We start from the raw sequence: 22,268 nt of genomic DNA on the forward strand, positions 1-22,268 counted from the left end.
ATTTCTCAAAATTGTGAGAGGCTACTTGAGGTTTTGAATAGAATATCTGAAGAGAAAATGATGCTGTCTTACTTACTTAAAAGATAGTATTTGAGTTTTACATAAATTGATCTATTTAATAATATAGAGGGCCTAAATTGATCTAGTCTCTATAATAATAATAAAACTTAATTGGTACATTTACCTATAGTATAGAATATAGATACTAGACTCTTATAAAATATATCTATAACAAATTATGTAAAAATCAAATGAAACTTTGGTTGTATTAGTCAAATTAAGATTTGTTGATGATGACTTTAGGTATTTTATAAATTTTTAGTATAAAATGATAAATTTACACTTATTATATTGTAAAAGAAGAAGAATAAGTTTTTAGTTATTTTCCAATTGAATTGATGTTAAATTAATTCGTGACACAAACTCAACCAGACATATTATATACAATATAAATAGATATTTATTTTTAGAATTAAAAAAATCAACACCCCCTTTAAGCACATCAAATATTGACATTGTACTTTTAAATGGTTTATTTTAAAGAATTTATATAAACTATTAAAAAATAAATGATTTTATAACGATATAAACATGAGTTAACCGAACACAAACTCCATCAAAAAGCTTTATATTAATGTAAATTAGATTATATCATACCCATAATATAGGTGAAAAAATTCCACGTTAAAACATATTTATAAAAAAATAATGTAAATAATAAATGAAACTTTAATTAAATAATAAAATTGAGGCTTGGAGGATTTTGGTGCCCTAAGTTTAAGTCTCACTACTTGCAAATGTATTATGAGTTTGATTTTCTTTTTAGATTTTTTTTAATAAAAATTACATTAAAAACAAATTTATAACAATATTGGTTACTTAAAAAAAAGCTCGGGTAAACTACAAAAATAATTATTTATGTATGGTTTAGATTACATTATGATCACTGAACTTTAATTTGTTATATCTTGATCAGTAACTTATCAATTTGTAACGGTTTGGCCACTGTGTCTAGCCTGACATTAATGGTGTTATGAAAATCTAATGTGGCACATTAAATGTTGATGTGGCTTTTGTTTCAACACCTCATAAATTAAAACTTGTTTTTTAAAATTTTTAACTTTTTCTTTTATTATTATTTTCTTCCTTTCTTCGTCTCTACCTCTTTCGTTTTTACTTTCTTTTTTTTTCTCTCTCTCTTTTTTTTTTGTTGAGACAAGATAAGTTAAGAGTTGTTGAGTGGCACTTGACAATGCCAACGGCAAACTACCACTGAAGTGGTGTAAATACTTTCCTTTTTTTGGTTTGACAATTTAATAAAGAAAACTTTTAGACCTGTTAATGTGTTGTCTTAGCATCATGAACTTTGATTTAACGTGCAATTATATACATAAACCCTAATTGTGGTTCAAATGCATACTTGAAACTTTAATTTTGATTTAATCATACACATTTAAAGAAATAATACATCGATTTATTTTCATATTGGATAAATATAATTATTTATGTATGTAATATATAAACATAAAACGATGTTAATAATTGTGTTAATAATTTATAATAATTGGAATAAATTAAAATATCATATATAAAATTACACAAAATCAAAATTTATATATACAATTATACATTAAACCATAATTCATGTATAATTTATAATTTATCCCTAAAAAATTATATACTTTCAAAACAAATAATAAAAAAATATAAATATATACAACACTTTATCAATTGTTAATAGCTTATTCGATACAGTGTATGATACAGTAAGGAAAATCATTAGTTTTTATTTTTCATATTTTAACCATCACTTAAAAAAAAAAAAAAGGGAATATTCCGACAGCATATTCTTAGAGAAAAAAAGGTTGTCTCAATGATAGAACTCAAGGACTGAATTTATATTATCAGATGTTACTTTATACCAACTTTTACACACCATTTGTGATTAAAACATTTGGTGATATATATAATAGGATTTATATTATTTTATGTATTATCGATGATATTATTAATTTTGTATAATATATAAGGTTAAATTTTGGTGTATTAATTTATTAAAAATCTTCATATATTTATTTTAATATTATTATTTTTACTATATTATAAAATATATGTCATGTTTTAATTTTAATTATAATATTTAAATATAACAATAACAACGTATCAAATCTTTATATAATCTCATACATGACAAAATTATTGTCTTGTAATATGCTTTTGATTGTGACCCACTAATTATTTTATGATTAGATATCATCATGATAATTTATTTATCACCTTTTGGTGCCCTTTATTTTTAGTAAACTAAATTAAATTTCCTTATTTTCAATATTTAAGATATAAATATACATTCTTTTTCATAAATCTTTCCTCAGTCTAAAACACGAAAAATTATTTTATGGACTATTTTCATCACATCATTTATGGTTTCTTTCTAATTATTTAACGATATTTCAATAAATTTTTTTTATATTATTAGCACATAATTTTAATAATTTTTTTCCCTAAATGCTAAATCTTGAACTCGAATTCGGACTCCAAATCTCAAACCTCGAACCCTAAACATTAAATTTGAGCATCGAACTTGAACCCTAAATTTTGAATCTCGAATCCTCAAGATTTTAAGTTCAGGGTTTAATGTTTGGGTTCTGGGTTTAAGATTCGAAGTTCAAGGTCAAAGTTTAAGGTTCTGAGCTTGAGGTTAGGTTTGAGGTTCTTAGTTTCAAATTTAGGGTTAAAAAAATTAAAATTATATGTCAAACATATAAAAAAATTCCTAAAATATCATTAAATTATTGAAAAGAAACAATAAATGATTGGTGAGAAAGTGCATAAAATAATTTCCCCTGTTTTCTAAGACTCACTCGTTAATAAAAAATTATTAAAATATGATTATTGGGTTTAATAAATATTGTATAAAAGCTTTTTGTTTTTAGAAAGCATCAAATAACTTTTAATACAATTAAGTAATATTTATAAAATATTCTAATTAATGCACGATTTCTTGTAGATTCAATATAAATAATATATTGAATATTAATTTTTAAATAATAAATCGGATCACACAAAGATAAACATTATTGACTTGTAAACCTGCCTAGAGTGTGAACAAAAAAGGTGCTTATCTACGGATTTTATCCTGCCACGTCATCCTTAAGCTTTTTATCAACACATTATCCATTTTAATTTACGTGCCAAAGTAAATAAAAATTGTTATTTTTAGTAATAAATTTTTTTTATCTTTTAATTTTCCAATTCTTTATTAAATTCTCTTATTTTGAACATTTCCTTTTAACTTTTAATTTTTTATACCAAAAAAGTCCAAGTGTTATCGTATCCACGTCCTCATCCCCACAACTTCCACAATCTCAACTTAATGGCAATTTTGCAATTTACCTCAACGCCGGGTCAAGTTTGAATTCAACTCTATCCACAAAGTAAAAATATTTTATATTTGTTTTTATATTTTATCGAACGTTTTTTCGGACCCCAAAAATATATTTAAATACAGTTAAATTCCCCACATTCACAACACAATTTTTTGGTTTATTTCTACTTCTAGTCCCTATAATATTTTAACTTTAAAAATTTTGTTCCTATATTATTTGACAGTCTAGCTCCTCTGTTTTTCAATTAAAACACTTGATCTTTCTTTTTTTGTATAAATTTAAAATTAAAATCCAATTCAAAATACTATCGATACATTTTTTTTAAATTTGAAAATATGATATTTTTTGGTACATATAGAAGGATAAAGGTATAACTAGATTAAGCGGGGCTAAGTTATTCTAGAGCGATCATCATGTAGCTTTTGAAAAATTTCATTCGGGGATTGCATACAATTATACATGTTCAGAGGCCTTGAAAATATCATTATTGCCAGTTGATCAACTACTCGATTACCCTCTCTGAGTATATGTGTCACCCTGACCATCAAAGGATGTTGAATAATTTCTTTAATAGCTCGTAACACGGCTGAATGGTGGAACTCAATTGACTCATCTTGAATCAATCGGATTACAGTCATACTATTTATCTCAAGGACAACTCGTTGAAGGCCTAAACTCCAACCCGTTAAAATATAACATTTTAATATTTAAAGATTTAATTTAAAAATTAAATAAAAATTGGTAATGAATATCGAAATTTAATACAAATAAGTTAACAAATTCATTAATTGCACATTAATTTTTAAAGCAGACAAGTATAAGGACTTAAATTACTAGAATTAAAAATAAAAGAACTAAATTTCAATAGTGAGAAGACTACAGTGACTGAGTGAATAATTAGACCTTTCTATTTCTCTCTCTTTCTCCATTTCAATCATTCTCTGCTCTTTTAACTCCACTCGTCCAATCATCATTATTTCACAAAGAAATTATTTTTTAAAGAAAAAAATTGAAAAAAAAAACCCATTAAAGTCTTATAAAGAGGGAAAGAGAAAGCAAAGTACTTTTTACTTCAAATTCTCTCTCTCTTCACGGCTCTCTAAGCTTGTTTGCGTGTGATCGTGGCAGAGAGTCTTTCTATTGAAAATCAGTTAAATTATTTTCCCTTTAATTTTTCACACTCTTTGAACCTCATTCTGGTAATCTTGTTTTTTTTTTCTTTTTCCTTTTATGTCCAATTTACTGTTTTGGTGGGTTTCTTTTATGATTTTCATTTGAATATTGAAAAAAATTATGTTTTTTTGGGTCTAATGTGAATTAGGTTTTTGTTTTTGAGCAAAAAAGTTTGAGCCTTGATATTAAAGTTAGCATCTTTCTGGGTTTTGTTTGTCTTTGAGTTTGCCGTTATTGTTTTTTAATATTGGATATTAAAGAATAGTTTGATTGCTATTGTAGGAGTATTGCTCAAAACACTGATTTTTCAGCTGCTATCCTAACAAATATATAAATATACTATGTACCTTTTGGACCTTCTTATAATCTTAATTTTGCTGGAGGTTTTTCTTTTTTTTTTCCTGTGGACTTTGGATTTGGTATTGGTCTCACTTTTATGCAGTGATGAATTTGGAGAATCAGAACTTAGGTTAGTAAATAGATAAAAAAAAACGATAAGACTTCTGAATTTTACTTGAACTTCAATTCCATTTAGATGTCTTCAACTTATTTAGGCTTAAAAGGTCTGGATTTTTTGTGATATTATTTTATCATGTTTCATGGTGTGAGGATCTTTCAAAGTTAATTATGTAGGCTGTTGGTTTGACTTTATATTTAACTTTTCCATGTTCCCTTCAGAACAATTTTGAGATTATGTTTCTTTCTATTCTTAGTAGCAATTTGGTTGTCAAGCATGCAATGATCTACGTTTCATAAGGTTGATATATATTTTGTTCCCTTGTTCTTGGCAGAAAAAGGCAATGCAATGAAGCAGTCTGTTGACCATTTGGTTTCAGGTAATTTACGATTGTTCATGTTATACTGCCAATGCGCAATGTGTGTTTTTTTTTATTTAATTGGTCCTGTTAATTGTGTGTGGTCTAGATCCTACTAAGATTCCAACAGAAAATGCATCTAAAAAGGTGGAAAGTGCATGGCGGATTTTATCTGGTTCTGATGCATACCATGCCTCAACTGATGCTACCCTCTTTTCTAGCTCATTGCCTGTTCTTCCACATGAAAAATGTAAGTGTTAGCACTTTTTTAAAGACTATCTACTGTATTAAGGAAAGACTGACCTTATTTTGACTACATGCAGTGAACTTAAATGATACGGACAATAATTATCAATCTATTGATGGTATTACATCTGATCTAAATAACCTAAGTCAAGATGTGGAAAGCAATGATCCATTCGGGGATATTGAAGCTCATGCACTTGGAAACTTGCTTCCTGATGATGAGGATGAGCTTTTAGCAGGCATAATGGATGATTTTGATTTAAGTGGGTTGCCTAATTCACTGGAAGATCTAGAGGAGTATGATCTTTTTGGCAGTGGTGGAGGTATGGAATTAGAAACTGATCCACAGGAGAGCCTGACCATCGGCATGTCAAAAGTGAGTCTCTCTGATGCTGTTGTTGGGAATGGCATGCCCCATTATGGCCTTCCAAATGGTGTTGGAACTATAGCTGGGGAACATCCGTATGGAGAACATCCTTCGAGGACATTATTTGTTCGTAATATAAATAGCAATGTTGAGGATTCTGAATTAAGAGCTCTTTTTGAGGTAATTAATTCTTCAAATTATTTCCGATGACATTCCTTGACACCGCATTTTCAGGGCCGCAGTGTAAAAGGCATTCTGCTTTTGGAAATACTTCCATTATTTTGTCCGTTTTTCATATGTGCGTTGCTTGAAATTGTAATGCATTGCCCTTAGAACCAGAAATGCGGGTTTTAGATGCTGGAATTGACTAAGTCATCTGATTTAGAAACTTTCCAGTTTTTCAAGTTAAAATTAGTTGGGGCAATTTGAAATTGTAACTATATGTTCCCTTAATTCTAGAATGAATTTTGAATTGTTAGATTATACGGTTATCGATCCAAACCTGTTGTTTCTCTGCTCTTTGATGCTCGAGAACTACAAGTCACTTCCAATCTTTTCTGATTCAACTGCTACATTTATTTTTCTCCTTTTTGCAGCAATATGGTGATATTAGAACTCTGTACACGGCATGTAAACATCGGGGCTTTGTGATGATATCCTATTATGACATTCGTGCTGCTCGAACAGCTATGCGTGCATTACAGAACAAGCCACTAAGACGGAGAAAACTTGACATTCACTTCTCAATTCCTAAGGTTTAGAGCATTTTTATTCCCGAATAATTTCTTCTGCCATGGTTTTGTTTTTATTAACACGTTTTCCTTTTACTTTTCTTGTAACCTATACTGCATCAGGATAATCCATCAGAGAAGGATGTTAATCAAGGAACTTTAGTAGTATTTAATTTGGATCCATCTGTTTCAAATGAAGATCTTCGTCAAATATTTGGGGTTTATGGTGAGGTTAAAGAGGTGATGCTTTTTTTTTCTCTTTTCTGAAAATGTTTCCTTGCTTCAAACATGAGATTGCATGTTTAGTGTTTCTGAAACAAGTTTTTTCATCACTTAAAAAACAGATAAGGGAAACACCATACAAGCGACACCATAAGTTCATTGAGTTTTATGATGTTAGAGCTGCAGAACAAGCTCTTAAGTCACTGAATAGAAGTGATATAGCCGGTAAACGTATTAAGCTTGAACCTAGTCGCCCTGGAGGAGCTCGTCGCAAGTGCGTATATCTTGTTCTTCTATTAGTACTAATGTATAAAACTGTAATTTCTTTTATTTGATGAATCTTGTCATCCCTCTTAAATAAGTCTTTCCCAATAGTATTTGACACTGTGATAGCATTGGGCTGTGCCTTTTTTCTATGTGACCTGATAGTGTTTTGCTATTTGCTCTTCTACTGGTACCAAGGCACAAAAGCTATTAATTGGAAGAGGTAGATTGTAAATTATAACTCTGCAAGGAAATAGAAACTATGAGAACTACTGCAGTTGTGGCCTTGTTCAAGTGTAATTATATGGATCATTTATCTTGGCTGCTGCGTGCTAGACTTTATTGACATGCTCTTTTTCTTTATTTAGAAAACTCTCTTTATTCTGTGTTTACCATCGGTTACTATTTGTTTGTTTGATTTCTTGCTTTGTTGTTATTGGAAGTATAGCAATGATGAAAATATTTGATTGTTAATCTTTTTCAACTTGTAGTTTGATGTTGCAACTTAATCAAGATCTTGAACAAGATGAATCTCGGGGTTTTAGACATCAAGCTGGTTCTCCGATAACCAATTCTCCTCCAGGTAGGGCTTTGAGCTACATTCTATCATTTGTGTGCATACGGTTTGATTGTCTGGGATTTATTTTGTAAACTGAGGATGTTGCAATATTCCTGACAGGTAGCTGGGCACAGTTTAACAGTCCTATAGAGCATAGTCCAATGCATTCTTTTAGCAAGTCCCCTGTTTTTGGGACCATGAGCCCAACTACCAGCAATCAATTATCTGGTCTGGCTTCTATTCTGCATCCTCAAGTGTCGAGCTCCGTGAAAGTTGCACCGATTGGCAAGGACCAAGCAAGGGGTGGTCATGTAGAGCATGCATTAACCAATACAAATTCAACCCATGGAGCTGGGTTTCAACTTTCCCATTCTCTTCCAGAGCCAAAGTTGAGCCAATACCATGGAACCATACCTACTTTTGGCCCGTCAAATGGTTCCAGGATGGAAACATTGTCTGGGCCACAGTTTCTTTGGGGGAACCCAAATTCATATACAGATCGCACAAACTCTTCAGTCTGGCCAACATCATCTATGGAACATCCATTTTCATCCAATGGAAATGGCCATGGCTTTCCATACACAGGTCGGCAAGGATCTTTCTCAGGCTCATCCCACCATCACCATCACATGGGATCTGCTCCATCTGGTGTTCCTCTGGAAAGGCACTTTGGTTTCTTCCCAGAATCATCAGAAAATTCATTCATTAGTCCTGCTACATTTGGAGGCATGAGTGTAGGCCACAATGAAGGTTTTATGGTTAACATGGGTTCTCGTGCTCCTATGAGTTCAGGTATTGGCATTCCACCGAATGTGTCTGAGAACAGTTCAAGTATAAGAATGATGTCTTCACCTAGGTTAAGTCCTGTATTTTTAGGCAATGGCCTATACCCAGGACTACTGCCAAACAGTATGGAGGGGTTGGCTGAGCGTGGCCGGAGCAGACGGGTTGAAAATAATCGGAACCAGCTGGATAACAAAAAGCAGTTTCAGCTGGATTTGGATAAAATTATTAGCGGTGAAGATACTCGAACAACTCTGATGATAAAAAATATTCCAAATAAGTCGGTTCATCCTCTATAATCTGCTGGTTTATGAATATTGGCTACATGTCAATATGTTTGAAGTACTGATGCCTTGACTATTTCTATTTCATTATGATATTCAGGTATACCTCAAAGATGTTGCTGGCTGCCATTGATGAAAATCATCAGGGAACTTACGATTTTCTCTATTTGCCAATAGATTTTAAGGTAATGACTTTGGGGATCTGATTTGCAGTTTAGACTTCTAAGTTCAATTGCAGCTGATGGATATTCTCATTTGTGATGCAGAATAAGTGCAATGTGGGCTATGCCTTTATCAATATGCTGTCTCCTTCACACATTATACCATTTTATGAGGTTGCTCTTTTTTTTTTTTTTGATTTAATATATTTTCGACTTTTGCGTCTTAGACATTTAGGTGAATTTAGGATAATTGGATTTAACCTTTTCTTCGAAGAAAATTTCTGCTTGTTATTAAAGGGAACGCAAGCTTGTTACTGAAGCCTTGGAATTTTTCCTTTGGATTTATTTATATTATACTATATGCAGGCATTTAATGGAAAGAAGTGGGAGAAGTTTAATAGCGAGAAAGTTGCTTCTTTGGCATATGCTCGAATCCAGGGAAAGGCAGCTCTTGTTGCCCACTTCCAGAATTCAAGCTTGATGAATGAAGATAAGCGCTGCCGCCCAATTCTCTTTCACTCTGAAGGTCCAGATGGTGGCGATCAGGTAGCATTATAATATGGTATTCTTACTTTTATATTATAACCTACAACTATACACTTACTCCTAAGGGCTTTCAATAACTGACTGAATTCAGCCATTTTTTACTCATTTAAGCATCGGAATCTTTTTATTCAAGAGTTGACTTTCTTAAACATGATAATAACAATGGCTTATTTTCCCCCTTTTTTGTAGACCATCCCAGAGCATTTACACTCTAGTTTGAATATCATCCGCCAGCCAAACGGGTTACCCTCGGGTGATTCTTCAGGTAGCCCCAAAAAGAAAGATGCTGGCGAGGAGCTTGAAACCTTCTAGCAGCTTAATATCAGGAGATTTTGCCCTTGTACCAAATTCATGGGGCAGTGAAGGCTAACATATTTCGTACATAGTCGACCGTAAGAACATAGGAAGAGGTGAACCCGCTATTGACAGGATGCTGATTTTGTGTAGTCTAAGCCAGCTGAGCATTCGAACATGGAAACTGTAGGTTCATTGTGGTTTGTTCACGCATCAATATCTTTTTGTCTTGTATTTGAGAGGATGTTATGGTGGGGTTTCTGCATCATTGTTCTGTCTCTGCCTTGGCCTCTCTATTTTGGTTTCTTTTTCGGGGTTTCGAAATGGGCATAAGCGTTGTGAGAGTTGAGATTTTGATGGCTAGGGATGTAACATTAGTGCCATTAACAGAAAATTGTATAGTTGAGAAAACAAACTGTTTTTGTTTATCACATAATTTGGTTCTCTATGAAATGGATGCAATTGACAATGGTTGTTTATGCTCTATGCATGCTGCAGGCCTAGTGACTCGCATGTTTTTCATCTCAGGGAAGTGATACATGTCCTAAATTTGATTTGCTTTCAGTTTATTGTTGGTGTAAAATGAAGGTTATTACAGTCGACATGATTATCGGTGGTAGACACTAAAAGTATGTAATTGTAAAACTAACAATTTTTACTTCACTTTTCAATTTTTTGTCCTCTAAATAGTTTGAGTACATATTTTTATAAATGATAAGTCATTCAAAGAGCAAATATCTGAAGTTAATTTTTCTGATACGAGCAGGCTCACTTCTACATTGCCACCATTATTACACAAATATCACGGGGTTTCTTACATTTCAACTTGTTATTTTCAGCTAGCAAACCCCAGCATCTTCTCTCCATTTCGCTTTATGCTGAAACAAAGAAATGTATATACACATATATAATATATATAGATATAGAATATGTATGTATGTACTCACATGATTATTCTCAATTCTCATACCAGCATTGATGGACAAACAGGCTTCACCTCATGAAGTTGTTGGCTTTGGGTGCTCACATGATTATTCTCAATTCTCATACCTCATGAAAATCTATGTGACCCCATTGATGCATACTTAGAGCAGAGAGGGTTTCTTTGAAGAGATTAGTAGTGTTGTTCTACTAGTGATGCTTTTTGTCTTCCTTTCGTTTTGATTTCGAGATCAATGAGGAAGTAACATTTGTTATGTTCCCTGACATACTGAACATGTCCATTCATCCTGTTTAGAAGCTTCCGCGACATGTTTAGCCCTAGTCCTTCCTGCGTCGTCCAACTATTTCCGCTCTCGAGCATTTCTTGAATAAGAGTGGAAGGAAGGCCTTTACCTGGGTGAGTCATCCTACAGGGACATGGAAAAAGCAACACTGTTACTCGAGAGTACCTTCTGATGGGACAAACTGTGGAACATAGCATAGCAAAAACTAAGGCAAACAGTGAAATAATTGCAGTTACCTGAATTGTAATCGGAGAAACTCGTTACCATCTCGTAGTAGCTTTAGACCAGGTGAAATCTTGATTTCTACCCATCCATCTGGAGAAGGAGCATGATGCACCATGTTAAGCAAGAAATCCGATAGGACTAGCTGGAGCCTAATTCGATCACCGTATAAAGATAGAGCCATGATTTCCTTCGGAGTTTCGTGAAAGAGTTGTAAGTTCCTTTCTTTAATCAAAATCATGACTTGACTGACGACAGCATCGAGAACGTTCCCTAGAACAAATTCTTCCATGCTCAGCTCCATGCTGCCGAAATGATTTAGACATTAGTACGTATTGCGATACATATCAAACCATGATGGCTGCATATGATGAGCAAAACGAACAAACTGAAGTAATGTTGAGACCACAAGGGTCAAATTATGCAGATAATGGAACTGAATCGGGACTTACCCTTCATCATTGCTTCGAAAGTCCATATCCTCAATTATTGCCGAGATCTGTCTTTCACAAGCATCACTAGTCTCAAGGAATTGCTTCTGATTTTCAGAAATGGCTGTAGTTTCTAAAAGTTTGTGGGTAAATCTAATGCCATTCAAAGGATTTTTCATCTCTTGTCGCATGTACACTAAGTGTTTAAGTTTCGTAAACAACTCTTTGTCTTCTTGCTTGTGTTCTTCACTAGCTTGCTGCATGTCAGGCACAATAACCTGTAAGAAGCAGAAGCAACCAATTATGTTCCCATCAGCAGCAGTCCGCTTGTTTGCCACTATGTAAACCTCCACAAATTTCCCTTTTCTATCGAAAAAGCTGAAGGGAAACTTCTCAGCATTCCGACCACTAATTCCTTGATACAACATGATCATAAATCGAGTCATCGAGTCCTGGCCTTTGAGCTGACATAAACCTCCAAAGATTTCTCCAGCTAGCATTTTACCTATGACCTCATTTCTGCTGTAGCCAGTCAGTTTTTCCATGGCTGCATTCCATTCAGAACAGCAAGTATTCTCATCAGAAGCAAATATCGGAGGGATCAAAGGGCTAAGACTTTGTATGATAGCCCTATAATCTCCTTGCAAACGGATGAACTTATCCAGCACGACTTTCTCAGATGTGATATCTTGACCCACAAAGCATACACCAATGATATCATTTGCATAATCCCTGCTTGTGCAGGCATTGACCACGATATAAACTACTGCATTTTTCCGATGAGGCTTGAAATTTCTGAGTTTTAACTCAACATTCTTGTCTTCCTCACCTGGATTTTATTAGGTAAGCATGAGTTACCATATCATTTGAAAAATGTAAATAACTGTGTTTAAATATATGTTTGAAATAGCAAGGACACCAAATGCACAAACTGAGCATTGAATCAAATATGAATGGAAAAACAAGTGCGGAACTATGATTTTGAATCAAAAACAAAAAAATTCATTTCGTATTGAATGTCCTCACCATTGAACAAGGATGAGATTACCTTGCAAAGCTCTTCCTATGAGATTTTCGTACACTTCTCGAGAATCTTCATGAACAACTTCATCAGCTAGGGATTTCCCGATTGCATGATCGGCTTGTAAACCTGTCAATTCTGCAACTTTTGCATTCCAACCATTTATGATACCAGCTGTGTCAACTCCAAAGACTGGAGCTGTTCCAGTCTCAATCAATCTAACCATTTCATATGCCACTGAGATGATTTCATTGATTCCCTCCGTCTCAGTATCATTTTGCTGGCCACAAGCTAACTCCTTGGAGCCACTCTCTTCCATGTCTCGAAATGAATCTCTCATTATCAGCTGTAAAGAGTGAATAGCATTAATTTCTGGAATCTCCCAAGGCAAACTTCTACTTTTCACCACTTCAAGAAAAGCATTAAACGATGATCTTGGATGCATTCTTCCACTATCATCCTTGTCCTCCAGGTGATGCTTGGCTCCTCCCCATTTCACTTCCTTTGCAGTATGAGACCTGAACCAGAACAAGAAATCCTTTGAAGTGATTCGGGCAGTAGCTATACCACAAACTGCATCACCCAGTAAAGCAGCACCAGGATAGCCAGCATCGGCCAAACTATCAGTGCTCAGTCCAGTAGAATCCTCATGAGTGGTGAGCAGCCACTGAGCTATATCTTTTACCTGCGACTCAGTTGGAGTAACACCCAGCAACCAACATTTCCCTCTGTAGTAAAGTGCAGCCCCATCACACTTTACAAGGTCCATGATATTAGGGGATTGTGTCACAATACCAAACGGGGCATCACGGAGAAGCATATCACAAAGTAAGGTTTGAGCCCTTAGAATCTTCTTCTCAGTTAGTTGTGATGCTAATTGAAGTTCCATGTATAGCTGCAGTCCAAATGCCTGCATGAGAAATTCACAGGCATAACGAAGGGGGAATGGCACATAGCGCGGCGAAGTATGATGACAGACAACCAGTCCCCAAAGCTTTGTTGAATCGTTACCATTTATTACAACTGCCATCACTAACGAGGCAATCGAGCCCATATTTGCCATGTACTGTGTGTGACAACCATGGGGCGACCTAAGGGTTGAATTGACCAAGCAGAGATGCTGTTTCAGCTCATCACTTTGAATGACCTTAACCGGATTTGCATGGCAGTCACAGATCATCCTAACGCGATTCTGCTTGAACAAGAAACGAGCAGCTTGAGGGATATCTGTAGCAGGGTAATGCAAACCCAAATAAGGCTCTAAATCAGACCTCCTGATTTCTGATACAACTTCACCATGACCATCATCATGGAACTTATACACCATAACCCTGTCATAGCCAGTAAGCTTCCGAACATCCTCCACAACCGTATCACACAATACTCCGATATCACCACCAGGAAGCGACTGCAACCTAGCAATCGCCCGAACAGCAAGTTTCTGTGAGTGCACAGCACCAGCAACCGACAATGCCGGATCACCTAACCGAGCAGGCTCTAAATCAATCACAATCCCCACGTCAATTCTATGCAAAATAGCATAAAATGGCTTTTGAGTGCTCCTTGAATAAACCCAAATCGGGTTTAACAATGAAATCTCTCTAGATGCGGCAGCTTTTGCCAAAGAAGCACCTGATGCAGGCGTGAAAAGGCTTTTCACATCAATCCCAATCAAACTCTTCACCCCTTTAATCTCATCCTCACTATCCAAATCCAAACCCAACAACCCAAAACAATTCTCACTATAACCAATGATCCTAAAACTGGGTTCTTCAACAGCAATCATACAACCAAAAGGTTGAACCAAACCACCCCTTTGGATTCTCGACAGATAAGCAGTTATTTGTTCTTCAGGCACACTATGTGGAGCATAAAGAACCGATTTTGAATAGTTAAAGGACTTACCCGACACACCAGACTGCTCAAACTCAGCCATAAGCCCAGCATCCGCATTGTATTGAGCAATGAGTTTCCCTTTATCCATAGATTTCATATTACTCGCAGCTGATGATGACAAAGCAGCAACGGGCCTTTCTCTTTTGGGTTGTTTTCCTCTTTCTCCACTCTCAACTTCCATTTCTTGTAGGAATCTGTGAGAATATTTAGTACAAACAAAAGCATGGCCGTTGTGTAAGAAGTAGCTGAAACTTTATCGTCACCATGCCTTTGCTTTTGCTACACTCACTGTGTTTTTTTGTTGGATGATTGATTAATAACCCTTTCACACTCTTTTTTCCCCTTTCTTTTTATCTCTCGCCTTTAAAACATGAATAACTGAGCTGTTAGTACTTGTTCTTTTCATTACCTTAATCAAGGTTTATCTTGTTTAAACATGTCTTAAACACATCTTTGCTGTTATTACAGTACACCAGTACACTATCACTCTCAATTCACGTCAACTTTTGTCAATTAATAAAGACCCTTTCTTTTATCTCATTGTTCTTTGTTTTGGAATAGGGACCACTTTTTGTTTTCCTTTATTTTCACTAAAACTCAATAATCATATTCTTAAATCACATCACAATAGTTTTAAACTTATTTTTCAAATTTTAAACCGATTCGTTCTAAGTGAAGAAACTTTTTATAAATAGATACACGGACAAATTAAACCCTTCTAATAAATATTTGTTTTACTCTATTTTATTTAATTTTTAAAATTATTATTTTATCTTTTATATAATGGAATAATATCTGATACAGTAGAATTTTTAAATTTAATAAGTAATGTAAAGATTGACAAGTATTTTATAAATATATAATAAGATATTAAAAATATATATGATGAAATTTTAAAATTATTTATGAAATAAAGAGTATCAATGTATCAAATATTAACACTTATATTAAAATTATAGATGTGAATATATGTATATATTAATGTTATATATTGTATACTGAAATTTTATATATACAGAAATTCTGTTAATGAATCTATTATAAATATATACCTTTATAATATTAAATTTTTATTGTGATCCCTAATCACATAATAGCCTCCTAAGTTGGATATAAGTAGCAAATTGTAAGGACTGCTTTAGTAAATATGACAAAGAAAATGGCCTACAGCATGAATTATAAATGCATAAAAAAATAAAAATGTTGAATTTAAAAAAATAATTAAGTTTATTTGCTAATGAAATTAGACTTCAAATTTTTATATGATGAAAATAGAAAAAGCAAAGACTTTATGAAAAAATGCCGACCAAAATTTTGACAAAAAATATGATAAGAGAGGATAAGACACCAAATGGTTTGGTGATAGTGTCAATGGACAACCTCAAAAAAGGCAATTTTTATATAAAAGAATATTTATATATTAAATGTGAGCCACGAGTTTTTGTATGCTGTAAAATACCAAAACTGCCCCCCTTTCTTTACAAGTCCCTTTGTTTTGTTAAATGTATTGGGACAACTAATGTTAGCAAACAATTTTTGAACAAACACAAGTGAAATAAGAAGGGTGTGGATTGAGGTTTGTTAAAGTAAAGATAAAACTAAACAGAAACAAAAAGAGAAATCAAGAAGAGTGATTTTTCATTAATTTTTTTCATCTGTTGAATATACAGCCTTTGCATGCATTTATACACGTAGAGTCTAACTGACGCAAACCAAGTAACTGCTGTTTACCTAATACCTGCTTTAACAAACTAACAACTTTTGCAGTTATAACTGCATCACTCTTAATATTCCCCTAGCTAGTTGATTTCTGAGCTTTAAGCTCATCAAGCAACAAGACCCTAAGAGCATATCGAAACAGAGAAAACATCTTAGGGGTAATTGGTTTAGTTAGAACATATGCAACCTGTTGATCAGAAGGCACAAAGCTGACTTGTAACAGTCCTGCAAGAATTTTTTCCCTAACAAAATGATGATCTATTTCAACATGCTTGATCCTGGCATGATGTGTAGGATTCTCAGCCATGGAGACTACAGAGGAATTATCGCACCAAACAACCGGCACTTTAGATGGAGAAATGCCTACTTCAGTCAACAGTTGTTGAAGCCATAAAAGCTCGGAAACGCAATTTGCGAGACTACGATATTCTGCTTCAGCAGAAGACCTTGACACCACTAGCTGCTTCTTTGAGCACCAAGCAACCGGATTTGGACTTAAGAACACAACATACCCCGAAGTTGACCGACGATCTTCAATGGATGATGCCCGGTCTGCATCAGAATAACATACCAGTTCCAGCTGACCAGGTGTAAGAACCAGTCCATGATCTATGGTACCGGCTAGGTATCTCAAAACCCGTTTGATGGCTCTCCAATGAGTTTCACTTAGAGCGTTCATGAACTGGCTGAGTTTATTGACACTAAACGACAGATCAGGTCGTGTAATACACATATATTGCAGCATTCCTACAACACTCCTATACAAATGAGCATCTGCCAACGGAGGACTACCATCTGAAGCAACTCATTTTGCGCTGCTTACCATAGGTGTTGGCGTGGGAGTGGCCTCTACCTTTCCAGTTTTTTTAAGCAATTCGGCAATGTACTTCTTCTGACTGAGTAGTATTCCCTGTGAAGTGTGCTGTACATCAATTCCCAAAAAGAAATTGAGCTCTCACATATCCTTGAAAGCAAATTTATTATGAAGATGAAGTACTACATCTGCTATTTCTTGATCCGAACTGCCTGTGAGGACAATGTCATCAACATAGACTATGAGTAGTATACACTGTCCTGCAGATCATTGAACAAACAGAGAAGAGTTAGCTTTGGATGCTCGAAAACCAAGCTGGTCAACAATATATTGCTTGAGAGTTTGAAACCATGCACGGGGAGCTTGTCGTAGACCATAGAGAGCTTTGTGCAATCTACAAACGAGCTTCTGACCAGTGGCATCACAAACTTCAAAACCAGGGGATTGTTCCATATACAACACTTCAGTAAGATCACAATTAAGGAAAGCATTATTAATGTCGACTTGTCTCAACGACCACCCTTTTATAGCAGCAAGAGCAAGAACAGTGCGAATAGTTGATGCTCGAACGACCGAACTGAACGTGTCATGAAAATCAAGTCCTGCATGTTGAGAGAAGCCTTTTGCTACCAACCAGGCTTTGTACCTATCTATTGATCCATCGACCTTTTTTTTATCTTAAAAAGCCACTTGCATCCGACTGCCCTTCGATTGCTTGGTAGTGAGCAGAGTGTCCAGGTGTTATTGCGAGCCAATGCCTGTAACTCATCACGGACGGTTGTTTGCCAGCACGGAGATGCCATTGCAGTGTGAATATCGGAAGGTACCTCAGCCGAAGAGCATTGTACTGAGCTCATATAAACTTTTGGTTTGAAAGTCCCAACTTTACTCCTGGTAACCATAGGATGCATGTTGAGAGGAGTCAATTGTGAAGCTTGTAATGGTTGAGGGGTATGTGGTCTGGATGAGGTAGTTGAGGTAGATGAGACATGTGTCACTGGTTGAGGGGTAGGTAGACTAGGTGAAAATAGTGAAGTTAGGTTGTGTCACATTTTGGTGGTCAGATTGTGAAAGAGTTGTTGTAGGTGATACACTAGGTGGTGTAGGGTAATTATTAAGTGTAGTGGTGGTAGGTGGGTTAGCACAGGATTCTTGTATGGGGGCTAAGAGAAAAAGTTTTGCACTAGTCTAAGACACTGGGTTAGACGAGACACGTGGTGATGAAGACATAGCTTTGTATGGAAAAGAGTTTTTATAAAAAAGTGACATGGCTGTAACATAAATTTTACTAGTTGTATCCTGGCATTTGTAGCCTTTATGCAATGGTAAGTATCCTAAGAACACACAGGGTGAAGACCGAAACTGGAATTTAGTTTTATTAAATGGTCGAAGGTTTGGAAAGTACAAACAACCAAATGTTCGAAGGAAAAAATAGTCTGGCTTTGTCTTAAACAATTTCTCATAGGGTGATATTGTTGGCACATAATTAAATTAACCTTGCACAAATAAATTATGAAAAGTTAGAAGAGTGAAGAGACTTGAATATGAAAAGTGAAAAAACTTGAATATGAATAGTGAAGAGACTTGAAGATGAAAAGTTAAGAGGCTTGAATATGAAAAGATACACACATGCATGAATAGTCACAACTCCTAGCATATAGTGATATAGATGAATAGTCACTTACAACTCCTATATAAAGAGTTGTATGTGATGAAGAATTAATTAACTTTGTGTGCTTGAAATAAAAGATTATTTGAAAGAATTTTTTCATACAAAATTTATTTCTCTTCTCCATTATATTCTTTATCATTTTCTTTGTTTTATTTCTCCAAATATTAATCATTCAACTACAAATTGGTATCAGAGCCTTGTTCGATCGAAATAAACAATTCTATTCCTCTTTCTTCCGTTCCCCAATTAACCAAAGAAAATTATAGCAAATGGAGTATCCAAATGAAGGCTCTTCTTGGATCTCTAGAAGTTTGGGAGATTGTTGAAAAAGGTTATAATGAAGTTGAGGCTGAAGAGGAGGAATGATTAACACAAGTTCAAAAAGAGAGTCTAAGAAAATCAAGGAAGAAAAATCAGCAAGCCTTATTTTGGATATATCAAGGAGTTCAATCATATGAAGCGGCTTGGGAAAAAATAGCTTGTGCCACCACGGCAAAACAAGCATGAGAATTTTTACAAAATTCATTCAAAGGAGATGAAAAGGTGAAAAGAGTTCGGTTGCAAACTCTTCGAGGAAAGTTTGAAAGATTGCAAAAACAGAGTCAGAATCAGTTTCTGATTACTGTTCACGGGTTTTGTCCATAGTCAATCAATTAAAAAGAAATGGTGAAACTATGGATGATATTCGTGGTGTTGAGAAAATCCTCTGTTCTTTAGATTCCAGATTTGACTACATTGTGGTTGCCATTGAAGAATCAAAGGACTTGAGTACCATGACTATTGATGAACTCACAGGTTCGTTGCAAGCCCATGAAGAAAGATTAAGCAAGAAGAAAAAGGAAGTAGATCTAGATCAAGCACTCCAGTCAAAGTTGTCTCTAAATGAGAATAAGGGAGATTTTAAAAATCAAAGAGGGAGAGATCGTGGTCGTGGAAGAGGAAGAAATTTTAGAGGAAGAGGCTCAAATGCTCTGAAAGAGGTGAAGATGTAAGCATGGAGAATGGATGGAAAGAAGCCAACCAAAGTCAAAATTTTAGAGGATCACAAAGAGGACGTGGACGTGGAAATCAAAGAGGAAGAGGTCGTGGCTATTTTGAATGTTATAATTGTCGCAAACCTGGTCATTTGGCAAGTGAATGCTGGTACAAAAAAGAAGAGAAAAATGAAGCTAATATAGTACAAAATAATCAAGAGCAAAAGCAAGAAACTTTGTTGCTCGTATCTCATGGTGGAGAGATTGATGATGTCTGGTACATAGACAGTGGTGCTAGCAAGCATATGACAGGTAACAAAAATTTATTTTCGAAGTTCTTTGAATCTGATTGTGGAGAAGTAAAAGTAGGAGATGGCAAAGCTTACAAAGTTAGCGGTGTTGGTGAGTTGGAGTTCAAAACAAAGCAAGGAAGGGTAGAGAAAATGTCTGAAGTTTATTTTGTTCCTGGTCTTAAAAATAATCTGCTTAGCGTTGGGCATCTCTTGAAGAAGGGTATGATATTCATTTCCGAGACATGGCTTGCTATTTATCAAAGAAAAATCAGGTTGTTGCTAGAGTTGGAGTGGCATCAAATAATCTTTTCTCTCTTACCCTTCAAAATCAGAATATGTCTTGTTTTATTGGTGCTCATAAAGGAATTTCAAAGTTATGGCATGATAGATATGGACATTTAAACTATGGAAATTTGGAGATGCTTTCAAGGAAGATGATGGTTAGAGGTTTACCAAAAATCGATCGGCTTGATGATGTTTGTGAAGCATGTCAACTTGGAAAGCAACACAAAATTGCTTTTCCTTCTCAATCCTCGTGGAAAGCAAGAAGACCATTGCAACTTATTCACTCAGATCTTTGTGGTCCAATGACAGTTTCATCTTTAGGAGGTAATCGTTACTTTATCTCTTTCATTGATGATTACTCGAGAAAGTTATGGGTGTATTGTGTCAAAGAAAAATCAGAGGCTTTTTAGAGATTCAAATATTTCAAGGCAGAAGTGGAGAACTTTACTGGGTTGAAAATTAACACCTTGCGTACAGATCGTGGAGGTGAATATTTTTCAAAAGAATTTAAGAAATATTACCGAGATAGTGGCATCCGGCATGAAATGATAGTCCGCCATACACCTCGGCAAAATGGTGTGTGTGAAAGAAAGAACAGAATAATTATGGAAATGGCTAGATGTCTTCTTAAGAAGAAGAGGTTATCAAGAAGATTTTGGGCTGAAGCTGTTTCCTGTGCAGTTTATCTTATAAACAGATCACCGACAAGAAGCTTGGAGAATTGCACACCACATGAGGCGTGGTATGGTATAAAGCCTAGTGTTAGTCATCTTAGAGTATTTGGGAGTGTTGCCTACTCTCATATTCCAGATGCAATGAGAAGCAAGTTGGATGACAAGTCAGAGAAATGCATTTTCATTGGCTATAGTGAAAGAAGTAAGGCATACAAGTTGTATAATCCGGTGACAAAGAAGATTGTGATAAGCCGAGATGTTCGGTTTGATGAAAATTCCATGTTTGAAGATATGGAAGTTGAAAAGGAAAATTTGCCAATTTTTCCTTTTAAACTTGAAGAAGAAGAAGAGGCAGTAATTGAGAATGCTGAAGATGATGCTCAAGTAGAAAATCCTCCTGCTTCCCCAAGTTCTTCATCAAATTCTTCTTCATCCAGCCCGATCCGAAAAACGAGAAGCATCCAAGAGTTATATGATGTAACGGATGAAGTTGTGCAAAATGATGCTGTATTCTTTGCTTTCTTTGCAGGAGAAGATCCAATTTCTTTTGATGATGCATATCAAGAAGAAATATGGAGGAAAGCCATGAAAGAAGAGATTTGTTCAATTGAAAACAATGATACATGGGAACTCACAGATTTACCGCCGCACAAGAATTCAATTGGAGTCAAATGGGTGTACAAGACAAAGATGAATCCGAATGGCTCTATCAACAAGTACAAGGCAAGACTGGTTGCAAAAGGATACAAGCAAAAGGAATGAGAAGATTTTACAGAGGTATTTGCTCCAGTTTCAAGACTTGAGACAGTTCGGTTACTTATTTCTCTTGCTGCCCAAAACAATTGGAAAATGTTCCAAATGGACGTAAAATCTGCGTTTTTGAATGGTGTTCTCAAAGAAGAAGTCTATGTTGATCAACCACCAGGTTTGTCAAAAAAGGAGAAGAAGAAAAAGTTTACAAGTTGAAGAAAGCTTTGTACGGGTTGAAGCAATCACCCAGAGCATGGTACATCCGCATCGATTCTTATTTTCAGAAGTGTGGATTCCAGAAATCTCCATATGAGCATACTCTTTACATCAAAGGCAATTATCAAGGAAGATTCATGGTTGTAAGTCTCTACGTTGATGATCTTATTTTCACAAGAAATGATGTGAAGATGTTGAAAGAATTTCAGCACTCAATGATGGCAGAATTTAAGATGACAGA

The 22,268-nt window shown here is 34.9% G+C and overlaps 2 protein-coding genes across 6 annotated transcripts; one reads left to right on the forward strand and one right to left on the reverse strand.

Annotated features, from left to right (window-relative positions):
- The first annotated feature begins 4,374 nt into the window (after window positions 1–4,374).
- On the forward strand, window positions 4,375–10,303 carry LOC107913145 (protein MEI2-like 5). Of its 4 annotated transcripts, XM_016841620.2 has the most exons (14): window positions 4,666–5,031; window positions 5,354–5,398; window positions 5,487–5,627; window positions 5,701–6,170; window positions 6,587–6,745; window positions 6,845–6,961; window positions 7,066–7,217; window positions 7,699–7,790; window positions 7,887–8,558; window positions 8,643–8,829; window positions 8,934–9,018; window positions 9,100–9,168; window positions 9,361–9,540; window positions 9,730–10,303. In XM_016841620.2, the coding sequence occupies exons 1-14, from the start codon at window positions 5,007–5,009 to the stop codon at window positions 9,850–9,852; spliced, it is 2,517 nt and encodes an 838-aa protein (XP_016697109.2). In that variant the 5' UTR covers window positions 4,666–5,006; the 3' UTR covers window positions 9,853–10,303. The 4 variants fall into 4 exon arrangements, with proteins under 4 accessions (XP_016697106.2, XP_016697107.2, XP_016697108.2 ...); XM_016841617.2 differs by having other exon boundaries at window positions 4,375–5,031; window positions 7,887–8,829; XM_016841618.2 differs by lacking the exon at window positions 4,666–5,031 and adding an exon at window positions 4,430–4,588 and having other exon boundaries at window positions 7,887–8,829.
- Window positions 10,304–10,471: 168 nt separating this feature from the next.
- Window positions 10,472–15,160, reverse strand: LOC107935905 (phytochrome E). Of its 2 annotated transcripts, XR_005919551.1 has the most exons (5): window positions 12,762–15,160; window positions 11,735–12,542; window positions 11,297–11,587; window positions 10,805–11,183; window positions 10,472–10,712 (listed from the first exon to the last, which is right to left on the reverse strand). XR_005919551.1 is itself a non-coding variant. In XM_016868530.2 (4 exons), the coding sequence occupies exons 1-4, from the start codon at window positions 14,809–14,811 to the stop codon at window positions 10,949–10,951; spliced, it is 3,384 nt and encodes a 1,127-aa protein (XP_016724019.2). In that variant the 5' UTR covers window positions 14,812–15,160; the 3' UTR covers window positions 10,472–10,948. The 2 variants fall into 2 exon arrangements, 1 of the variants encoding a protein (XP_016724019.2); XM_016868530.2 differs by having other exon boundaries at window positions 10,472–11,183.
- Window positions 15,161–22,268: the final 7,108 nt, after the last annotated feature.

Source organism: Gossypium hirsutum, chromosome D10 (assembly GCF_007990345.1).
Source record: "Gossypium hirsutum isolate 1008001.06 chromosome D10, Gossypium_hirsutum_v2.1, whole genome shotgun sequence".
Taxonomy (NCBI): Eukaryota; Viridiplantae; Streptophyta; class Magnoliopsida; order Malvales; family Malvaceae; genus Gossypium; species Gossypium hirsutum.

Coding starts and splice junctions, on each gene's coding strand:
- LOC107935905 (XM_016868530.2), bottom strand. CDS start 14,811: ATGGAAGTTGAGAGTGGAGAAAGAGGAAAACAACCCAAAAGAGAAAGG. Junction 12,543..12,761: donor CATAGGAAGAGCTTTGCAAG/GTAATCTCATCC, acceptor AATAAAATCCAG/GTGAGGAAGACAAGAATGTT. Junction 11,184..11,296: donor TTTCTCCGATTACAATTCAG/GTAACTGCAATT, acceptor ATGTCCCTGTAG/GATGACTCACCCAGGTAAAG.
- LOC107913145 (XM_016841617.2), top strand. CDS start 5,007: ATGAATTTGGAGAATCAGAACTTAG. Junction 8,830..8,933: donor ATAAAAAATATTCCAAATAA/GTCGGTTCATCC, acceptor TATGATATTCAG/GTATACCTCAAAGATGTTGC. Junction 9,169..9,360: donor ACATTATACCATTTTATGAG/GTTGCTCTTTTT, acceptor TACTATATGCAG/GCATTTAATGGAAAGAAGTG.